At 30.5% G+C, this 11,744-nt stretch overlaps 1 protein-coding gene across 1 annotated transcript; it reads right to left on the bottom strand.

The window, feature by feature from the left end:
- Window positions 1-2,336: 2,336 nt before the first annotated feature.
- On the bottom strand, window positions 2,337-4,227 carry LOC141535163 (uncharacterized). Its single transcript, XM_074254986.1, has 3 exons — window positions 3,467-4,227; window positions 2,706-3,290; window positions 2,337-2,518 (listed from the first exon to the last, which is right to left on the bottom strand). The coding sequence occupies exons 1-3, from the start codon at window positions 3,648-3,650 to the stop codon at window positions 2,337-2,339; spliced, it is 951 nt and encodes a 316-aa protein (XP_074111087.1). The 5' UTR covers window positions 3,651-4,227.
- Window positions 4,228-11,744: the final 7,517 nt, after the last annotated feature.

The following is an 11,744-nucleotide window of genomic DNA, read 5'->3' as shown; positions in this document are numbered from 1 at the left end:
AAGGTATCCCGTTGTATTTCCGGTCTTTGGTTATTTGATCTATATTTTGTTAAGTTTTTGTGTTTCCGATTAAGTTTACGTTTATTAGCTAGTTTGATGATTTCTAGCGATTAAAAATTATCTCATTTTGTTTAAGTTTTGGTTACGTTTACGTTTATGTTTAAGTTTTGGTTTGAGTTTGGTTAGTTTGATAATTCCTAGCGAAAAAAATTATCTGATCACGTTTTCACTGGTTTAGTAGTTCCAGTGATTAAAAATTATCTAGCGCTCTAATTTTATTGAGACCAGAAACCGAAAATCGAAGAGATACCGAATTATAATGTAGAATTTTAGTAAGGAGTAAGTTTCCGTAAAACCCTAAGCAAATTTCGACTAAAAGTTGAAAATTCGGATTATAAATTAGTATCTAACGTCAAGGTCTGTAAGCGGGGAATATCGTTACGATCGAACACCTGGATTGACTTCAAAATTCTAGTTTTAATATATATATATATATATATATATATATATATATATATATATATATATATATATATATATATATATATTAGGGTGATTCAAAAAAAAAGAATATTTTTTTTTCGTTTGGTACTCTGAAAAATAGGTTTCTAGACACCTCTAAGAAAGCCTCTCCAAGCATGAGTTCTTAATTGTAACGGGAAGGTCCTCCTTCTTACAGTTTTCTATTTTTCTTATTATTATCAGATAGAAAAATTTATATCTCGCTTCCAACTACTTGAAAAAATATCTTGTTCCTTAGATTTTGTAGGAAATTGAATGCTCTACAAAAAAGGTCTCTTACGATTTTTTTCGTAAACCCAACCGTTTAAAAGATATTAACGGTTAAAGTTTGATTATTTTTGGGAAAATTTTTTATTTCTTATGAATTTTATAACTCAATGAAAAAAATCATTATGAATGATGAAACTCATAGTTTTGTAGGAAATTTACTGCTCTATAAAAATGGTCTCTTATGATTTTTCGATCAAGTTGAGCGTTTACGAGATATTCATCGTCAAACATCAATGCATATCAATTTTTCTAGTTTTTGATCAATAATTCGAAAAATTTCAATTTATTCTGTGAGTTTCAAGGAAATTTAGACAAATTTGAGTTTCTATGAATAGAAATATGTTATGAACTATTTTTTTAATTAGTTTTTTTAGTCTTGGACATGTTTGATTACATTAAAACAAAAAATTAGTGCATTTTTTTAAATATATAATTCAATTTAGTGTGTTTCACATGTGTTTCACTTTTTTATCGAAGAATTTATTTATTTAATTATCAACTGCCATATAATTTTCAATATTTTCAACATAATGGTACACTTTTACTGTAAATAATTTCCTCTATTGCAGTTTGGGTAGTTTTTTCGATGTTCTTTGATAATTTGCAATAAGTATTGGAATTGCTCTTCATTTTTGTCAAGCATTGATTATACTCACTAACTAATGCAACAGCTCGTTCTGCTGAATCATTAACAACTTTCAATTGGTTAAAGTATTCTTTATTTTCAATGTAACTGTCATTAGTTGGCCACGATTCAATATCTTTATCAAGGAAGTCATATGGTAAATCAAAGATTTTAAAGAGATTTAAAGACTTTTTAGAAACAAAGTCACTCAGACTTTTTGCGTTAATGAATTCAAATCGTTTTTATCAATTATAAATTTTTAGCTTTAGGATCTGTACCGTTACGAGTATTAACAGCTCCAACAATATTTTTTTACTTCCAATGAAACGGTATCGTCAAATAATGATAAAATGGCAAGTTCATCACTTAAATACCATGAATGCAAAATCATTTTTTCACAAGTTGCTGAAGAAATCAATGAATTGATATTTTTGTACTCGAATAAATTTTTCAAAAACTGCAAGTCATGATTAGCAGCAGTTGTTGCAGAAGTTGATGAAAACCAAGCTTTTAAATACAGTGTAACTATAAATATACAAATTTGCCGAAGACCGTCCAATTCTTTATTAGAAAGTTTAAATTCATTTCTGAATAGAAACATTTTTAAACTGTAAATTGCCTTCGCCATCCACATAGCATGATGAATTGCACCAGGACGTTTGAAAAAATTTCTTCTTGAGGCATTTCTCCAAGGAAAATCAACGACAATTCCAACAATTCTTTATAGTCATCTCGGGGTTGTAGTAACTATCAAAAACAATTAAAAATTTGTCAGAAACAAGAAAATTTTTTTTTCTTAAAATCGCAGTTAAATCATACCTGTAAGAATTGTGCAATTAAACTAGATATTTCATTTTTTTATCCAAAATGATATCAGCAACAACAGTATCTTCAATTCCAGATTTATAATTAGTTTTATTTATTTCATCCCATGATTTTTAAATCTTCCGAACATTGGTACGTTTGGCCCAGATGACACAGGCCAATATACTTCAAATGCACTTCTCAATATGATCTCAAAAATGTGGTGACGACATGGTAACCAGATTAACTCTCTTCCCAAAGTCTTTTCAATTGCCTTACATGTACCGTTATGAATTCCTGTATAAAGAAAATAGATAACTATCGTTAAATTTAATATTTTCCACAAATTGTAGATTATATTTAAAATCCAAATGAGTAAATAATTCTCAATAATTTCAAAAGTGAAATTCAGTAAGCAATAAAAATTAAACTGGAACGTTAATAATTAAATATTTTTTAGATTAAATTATCATTGATAAGTTACCTGTATTAACTGCCGTCGTGTCAAAACACATCGCCTTAACATAATTAGTAATACCCCATTCACTCAATGTCGATAAAATGGCTGATGTTTGATTGTCTGCCGTCCCAGAATTCATTTTTGGAACCCCAAGTAATTGTTCGGTACCAAATGGAGTTAAAATAACTGGTAGCCGTTCCACAGATTTTGATCCAACAAGGTCATTCAGCATTTTTCCGTCCCAATGCACAACGTATTTATCGTGTGTCTTAAAGTTGTCATTAAGTCCTTTAGCAATGTCTTCTCTTTGAAGCATACGAGCTCGTTGAATTGAACTATAACTGAGCGTTGTATCTTCAATTTTAATACCTACTGCTAGTAAAACCGGAGCAATAATAAACATCGCATTTCTACTGCTGACATTAGCTCGGTCGAGTCCAAAAATGACTTCAGGAGTTAAGACATCAAGTTTTGCTCGTTTTGTCGGAATTGGAGGTTCATACTCTGAATCAGATCCAAAATTTGTAACTCCACTTAATGTATACGTAGAGAACGACTCTGATTTTTCACTTGGAACAATCGCATGACTGGTAGACGGTTGATCTAAGTCTGGAATAAGATCTGTTTTATAAATTAAACGAAGAAAATGTATAGAATTTATTCATTTTGATGACAAATAATTAAGAAAGGACTCCAAAAATTGTCTAGTCAAATGTCATCTAGTCATCTATGAAAAGTTACACTACTACCTGACTTTATAATAATTAAATATCTCAGATACTTACTACTCTCATCTATTCCCATCATAGTTGTGGTTAAGTTTGATACAGGTACATTACTAGAAAGAATCTCTTTATGGGTACCGAATTTTTGATCCAAATACAACTTTCTAATATTATCATCAAGCACTTTTAAGGATTTTTCGCTCACAATGTCGAATAATTGTTCAAGATCAGTCTGAAATTTCATTTCCTTTTGGTTTTGCGCTGAATTCTTTTTATCGAAATTTTTTTGTAATTTTAACCATTGACTGTGATAGCGAAGAAATTTTTGACTGCATTAGGAGCTCCACTAGTTGGAATCTGATTTTTTCTCCACAGTTCAATAACTTGGTCAACTGAATTTTTAGCACTTTGTTTGATTGAATACTTTAAAATTTTAAGTTGGTAGAAAAACACACGCATAACCTCTTTCACTTTTGGTAACTTACGTTCCGAAATTCTTTGTAGAGGTATTCCGATAAAACGTATTTCTTTATTCATTGTAGGTTAATTGATGATAAATAAATTTATGTGATGATTATAAGACTTATTTAAAATGAATTATTTTATTACGTATTCAAGATGATCAGTTTTAGGAACACTGAAAATACGGTATTAAATCGGTAGATACTGAAGATAGTTGAGAGTAAAAAACATAGATGGCGTTAGTTTCAGAAGACAAACAGAAGAAGAAATGGAATTCAAAACAAAAATCCCCTCGAACGAAAATTTTATGTATATTTTGTGAAAAACAATTTAAAAATACGCACTGAACAAATTTCATAATAATAAATGACAACGCGATTAAGATTTTAAATTATTAAAGATAAAATTAAAAAAATATTATTAGAATAAAAACATTCAAATGAATTTTTGAACAGAAAACATCTATAGGAGTTGCTTTTATAATAAAAACTCAAATTTGTCTAAATTTCCTTGAAACTCACAGAATAAATTGAAATTTTTCGAATTATTGATCAAAAACTAGAAAAATTGATATGCATTGATGTTTGACGATGAATATCTCGTAAACGCTCAACTTGATCGAAAAATCATAAGAGACCATTTTTATAGAGCAGTAAATTTCCTACAAAACTATGAGTTTCATCATTCATAATGATTTTTTTCATTGAGTTATAAAATTCATAAGAAATAAAAAATTTTCCCAAAAATAATCAAACTTTAACCGTTAATATCTTTTAAACGGTTGGGTTTACGAAAAAAATCGTAAGAGACCTTTTTGTAGAGCATTCAATTTCCTACAAAATCTAAGGAACAAGATATTTTTTCAAGTAGTTGGAAGCGAGATATAAATTTTTCTATCTGATAATAAGAAAAAATAGAAAACTGTAAGAAGGAGGACCTTCCCGTTACAATTAAGAACTCATGCTTGGAGAGGCTTTCTTAGAGGTGTCTAGGAACCTATTTTTCAGAGTACCAAACGAAAAAAAAAAAATTTTTTTTTTTTGAATCACCCTAATATATATATATATATATATATATATATATATATATATATATATATATATATATATATATATATATATATATATATATATATATACTAAGTTCCATAGGCATAAAAAATTTTTATGATTTTTTTTTCATTTCTTTCAGATGTATAATTTTCGGACGAGAACTGAGCGGGAAGAGTTACTGGATGAAACCGTTGACAATGGTTCTGATTGTGAAAAACAATCTAACACGGACTCAGAACAGGATGTATCAGACGCAAGTGATTCTCGGATGTTCGGCTTGTAATAGACCGATTTGCGAGGAACATCGGTTCCCTTTATGTAAAGAGTGTCTTGGTCATTAAATATCACTCATATGTATTATTTTTTTTTAATTTATCATGAATATAATATTTTTTCACGTTCTTTATCATCAATATGTATTTAAAATCAATTAAAATGCAAAAGAAGCCAATTCTATGATTTGTAATTTTTTTCATTTTTCCTTCCAGTAATTTTGCAAAATAAATATGCTATTTCAATAATTGGTGGATACTGTTTTTTTTTTGTAGTAGTGGTATATATTATGTGGACCAATCTGCAGTTTTAGGCATTAATATTGCAAAATGGCGGAGTAGTGATTTTTTTTTTGCACAAAAAGTCATTTTTCCGGAGTTTTAACGTACATGACTACTTTTTAGAGCACTATCTATGAATTAACCAAGTTCAACCATTAGAAATATTGGAGAACTCGTCAACGAACATGACACAATTATTTAAAAGCCTCAAAATATGTACACATCTTGTCCAACCAGGTTTTTTAACGTGGGGTAATGAGTTACCCCATGTGGCCGTTATGTGGCCTGGGTGAGGTGTGGCCCTTAATGGTCAAAAAAGTTCAATATTAATTTTGTTTTTTTAATTCTATTATAATGTTGTAACATCTGTTCCCACGAAGAATTCGAAAAAATAAAAGACGATTAAAAAAAGTTCAATAATATTCTATCCTCTTTAATTCTAAAATAATGTTGCAATTTTCATCATCGAAGAGAATTCAAATTAATAGAAGAGGATTTAACCATAAATAATGCTTATTTATCCTTTTCAATTATAAAATTATGTTGTCATTTCTCTTCTCACAGAGAAGTCATCCGGATTAAAGAGAATTCAGAAAAATTTAATACCAATGTTTTTTTCCAATTCTAAAATAATGTTGTAGTTCTCATTTCATGGAAAATTCGACAGAATAAAAGAGGACTCAAAAAAGCTCAATCCTTATTTATCATTTTTTCTTCAAAAATTATATTGCAATTTCGCTCCTCAAGAAAATACAAGAGAATAAATTAGAATTCAAAAGATTTTAATGTTAACCTGTCTTTTTTAATTCTAAATTCGTGTTGTAATTTCTGTTTTCGCGAAGAATTCGAAAGATTAAAGAGAATTGAAAAGTATTTATTACCACCTTATCCTTTCTAATTCAAAAACATATTGCAACTTTTACCTCGTGGAAAATTCGAGAGAATGAAGGAGGATTAAAAAAAGCTCAATCCTTTTTAATTCTAAAATGATGTCACAATTTCGTTCTTAAAGAGAATACTAGCGAGTGAATTAGAATTTGAAATAATTTAATACCAACTTATCCTTTTTAATTCTAAATTCATGTTGTAGTCACTGTCCTTGCGAAGAATACATAAGAATTAAAGAGAATTGAAAAAAAGTTAATCCCAACTTATCCTATTCAATTCTAAAATGATGTTGTAATTTTGATATCACTGAAAATTCGAAAGAATGAAAAAGGTTCCAAAGAAGCTTAATCCTTACTTTTCCTTTTTAATTCGAAATACTACATGTGGTTAATGAAACTCATAACATCTAAATTTCTCCAACGTTCGTACAGCGTTGCGAAATTCCAAAATGAAAAAAATGTAAAAATAAAAATCATTTGATTTCTCCTTAATTCTATTTAATTCTCTGCAGAGAATTAAAAAGTGATGAAATTTTCTCATAATGAATTCTTCTTAATACTATCCAATTCTCTATGGAGGATTGAACAGAATAGAAAGCTCGTAATACTAAATTCCTTTTCATTCTTTATGGAGAATAAAGAAGTATTGACAATTTTGAAGTATGAATTCATCTTATTACTATTTATTGCTCTTTAAATAATTATGAAAGTCTTCACTTTGAATCCTTTTTAGTACTCTTTAATTCTTCAAGGAGGATTGAAAAGAATAAAAAGCTTATAATGCTGAATGCTTTTTAATTCTATTCAATTCTCTGTGGACAATAAAAAACGATGCAATTACTTTTGCGTACTGGAAATTTCTGAATGGGAATTCTTTTCAATACTATTTGATTCTATGCGGAGAATTGAAAAATATTAAATGTCTCTTACTTGAAATGCTATTTAATCCTACTTAATTTTAGATAGAATCAAAAGCTTATAATAATGAATTCTTTTTAATTCTCTGCGGAGAATTAAAAAGTATTAAAAAATTCCCAATACGAATTATTTCTAATACTATTCAATTCTTAGCGAAAAATTCGAAAGTACAGATAATTTCTGAATGTGAATTCTATCTCATACTATTTAATTTTCCGCGGAGAATTCAAAAGTATTGAATGTCTCTTATATTTGAAATGCTATTTAATCCTAATTAATTCTCCACGGACGATTAAATAGAATAAAAAAATTATAATCCCGAAGTCTTTTTAATCCTATTTAATTCTCCAAGAAGAATTTAAAAGGATGCATTCAATTTTTAATTCTCTTTTTTAACCAGGGACAGGTCAAAATTTGAATGATTGAAATATCACAGGTATAATTATAAATAATGAGATTATATCGTTTTATTTAATTGAAATTGATTAATGATTGTATATTTTTACTGTGTTGTCATATTTTTACATTGATAAAACCTTTTTTATCCAAATAAAATTTTTTTGATTGATTATAATATTTATCGTTAATCACTACTGCATTTTAGTTATTTTTTTTTCATACGCCAAAGGACATTACTTCTAACGCGTGTACATAAGTACACAAACTCTTTTTTTCTTTGTTTATCAGTAGTTATTTAAAATGTAGACATTGATAATTCAAATCTCACAATCTTTAAAATCTTTCGAGATATATTTGAAAAACTATTTCTTTACAAGATACGTTTTTGAACAAAATTAGTTCCGAAAAGTCTAAAATTTATTATTGAATTTTTTTTTATAATCAATGAATTAATTTATACATGACTAGCTGACCCGACAGACTTCGTCCCGTCAAAAAGATTTGTAATGTGGCAGTTTTTGTGCCTACGTATTTTAAAAAATTCTCCTGAACAGAACCGTCACCCTGGTGATAGTGCGTTGTGAATAAAAAATAATTAAATAAAACATATATAAGGATTTAAAAGTAAGTAATCGCTTTATTGTTAATCATGTGAATCATAATTATTATTATTATCATTGTAGTGCTTTGTGGTATACGATGTTTTTTGTTTGATTACCTGGCGCATAGATAAACAAATCTAATGGTTTTCCAACACGGGAACAGGCAATATACAATTGACCATGTGAGAAACATGGGTTTTCTAGATTAATACCACAAACACTTAATGATTGCCCCTGGGACTTGTTTATAGTCATAGCAAAAGCAAGCCGCACTGGAAACTGTAGTCGTTTAAACTCAAATGGCACATCAGTCGGAATCATTGGGATGCGCGGTATGAGAACATCTTCTCCTTTATACTTTCCTTTGAGTATAGTTGCTTCTATCACATTGTTTAGTAATTTTTTATCGCTAACCGTGTACCGTTGCAAAGACGCGGTTGGTTGATATTTCGCAACATTATAACCACCGATCCAACCTTTAATTGGAGATTGTGAGGTAGCAATCCTGGCAAATCCAGCGAGTTTAAAAATTCCGGTGGATAGTTGACTACATCATCTTGATTAGTAGCCGAATCAACTGATTTATATATCCTCAATTCGCCTGTAATTTGTTCTTGAATTTTGAAATTTAATTCATTTACATCTATGTTTTTTGCAGCCAGTATAGCTCGTTCGCTCAACCAATCATGATTTCTGTAATTTTGAGAATCATCTGGAAACACCTTCTGAATAAGTTCATCTTTTGATCGAGTTAACTGACAAAAACTTTGAGGAAAGTTAATGCAGCCAGTCAACATGTCTATAGGAAATTTGCCATTACCAATGTCAATGAGTTGTTTAGAGAATATGTTTCCAGATTGGTCATTTTGCAACTCGACACGCATATTCCTGCTTAAATGAAGTACTTTGACATGTTTCCACAAATTGGAGGACTTTAGACATGCATTGAGTTCATCAGCTGGCGTTGATCGTGGAATCACTGGCAATGTTTGACGAAAATCTCCTGCTAATAAAATCATTGCACCACCAAATCGGTTATTATTGCTCCGTAAATCTTTTAAGGTTCTGTCTAAAGCCTCCAAAGATTTTTTATGTGCCATCGTGTATTCATCCCAAACAATCAATTTACATTGCTGCAAAACCTTTGCCATTGCAGAGTTCTTCGAAACGTTGCAGGTTGGAGTTTCATTGCTTTGCATATTTAATGGCAATTTTAGAGCTGAATGGGCTGTTCGACCACCTTCAAGCAAAGTTGCTGCGATTCCCGACGAAGCGAGTGCAAGTGCAATTTTATTTTGTGAGCGAATTGTTGCTAATATTAATGAAATCAAAAAAGTTTTTCCTGTACCACCAGGTGCATCTAAGAAGTAAATCCCTCCAGTTTCATCATTTGTTACTTTCATAAGAGTTACAAATACATACTTCTGTTGTTCATTTAACAGTGGAAGATTTGTTTGAATTAATTCTTTCAAAGCGTTGAGATCATACAGTTTTTCTCGATGCAACTCTTGGTTAAAAGCGTTATGCATTGGACGATTGGGCGCGGTCAGGCCTAATTGAATTAATAGTTTGTTTGACATTATCAATCACATGTCCTCAATTGAAATCAATGCTTCATTGTAAATTTCTTCACTGATTTGTATATTTGGATTTCCCATTCTATTCCGTATTTGATACAAAATATCATCACACATATAATCTTTGTACTTGATCCACAAATCAATTGGGTTTGATGGGAAGCATGTAGATATGATTATAGAAAACAATGTTCGTATTTGATGAGCGTGTGATGATATTACAGCATCATTGAGAGTTTGATCCCAATGAGCGTCATTTTCAAGCAATTGCAAACGTTGACAGGCTTCTCTGTAGGATCCACATAATTCACCATCAACAGTTCGTAACTGTTGGATTGATGTTGGGCCACGTACATTGACTAATAGCAGTCGTAAATAAAAATATTCATCATTGCTTGGATGTACTGAATAAATCCGGCCAATCGCATCGGTGGAATATACATCTGTATATCCTGGAACTGGTTTTCCTTGTTTCCGTCGTATAAATCTCCTTGAGAATTGATTCCAGGTATAATATTTTGGCATTTCAGAATATAGCAATGTTTGTGCGAAATCATCGTTTTGGCATGTCTCAAAAAAACTGATTTATGTAGTAGATGGTGGCTGAGCAGCTCTTTGTACTACGTTCTGTGCTGTAAAATACACTCTTTGTCCATTTTCTAAATGCACAGCTAAGTGAACAACAGAAGGGTGTCTCTCATGAATAGGAAAAGAAAATATTCGCCAAACTGCTTCATTACTACTGACATAGCGGCCCATTTGGTATTGGGTAACTTTATCATTGGAATTCTCTGCACCAATTCCAATCACAGCCATATCACTCCCTTTGGTTACATATTTGCAAATGTATTTAATAGATTTCACTGAATGGCAAGATTCAACGTTGATGTGTGCTTTGAATGTCTTTGATAAAATGGGTGAATATGGAACAATCCAACGATTATCTATTTCTATATCTTGTTGATTTAATTTGACAATTGTTGATTTTCCATTGTCTGCTGTCGATCTGCGACGATACAATGGATAACCGTCATTACTAGTAATTGTTTCCGATATTAATGTCCGTAGATGTCGTTTTGAACATTTACCATCCATCATACTCGGTGAATTTTGATTAAGAGTTCCACAGGGACCATATATCATGTTTTTGATAACTACCTCATGCAATCCAGGATCTACTTGTACATTAGGAATTTCAGCTGATATCACTGCATCAACTTCATTTGGCCTTATCTTTTCAACCAACCAAATCAAAATGTGTGCATGTGGCAATCCTCGTTTCTGTCACTCCACAGAATACATCCAGCAGCGTGTCTCACCAAACACATTATGTTTTACGATGAAATCCATTAAAGATTTCAACTTTTGTCTAAAGACTCTGGCTGTAATATCATGACGATCAATGGGTGATTGCCCAGGGAATAACTCCTGCTTGATTTCTATCCATTGCGGATTGCATGTAAATATGATGAACAAATCTGCTATACCATAATGACGAACATACGACATGGCATCTTGAGCATATTCGTGCATATGCCGAGGGCTTCCGATGTATGTTGCTGGAAGAATAGTCATCCGACCGACATTCTGTGCATTTCCATTAGTATTAATCGCATCTCGAAGGTGAATATACACCTCAGATCGGAGTTTGGTTTGATTCAACCTGATGAATGTTAATCAATATGTGATTATCTTCATTTTCCCGAATCATTAGGCGGTATGAATAATAGTTCATTGAACTGACTTTTTTGTTGGTTTCAGAACCTGTAAATAGATTTTGTTTTAATAACATTCAAATATAAAATTAAAATACATAATATAATGACTGAGATATTATCGCCATAGCTAAACTAATATTTTAGTTACCTGTAATGGGATTTACCATTT

This window comes from Cotesia typhae, unplaced genomic scaffold (genome assembly GCF_013202065.1).
Source record: "Cotesia typhae breed Kobodo isofemale line unplaced genomic scaffold, CoteBio_Ctyphae scaffold_13, whole genome shotgun sequence".
NCBI classification, from domain to species: domain Eukaryota; kingdom Metazoa; phylum Arthropoda; class Insecta; order Hymenoptera; family Braconidae; genus Cotesia; species Cotesia typhae.
The sequence above is the reverse complement of the archived record's forward strand: the minus strand, read 5'-3'. Positions and strand labels throughout refer to the sequence as shown.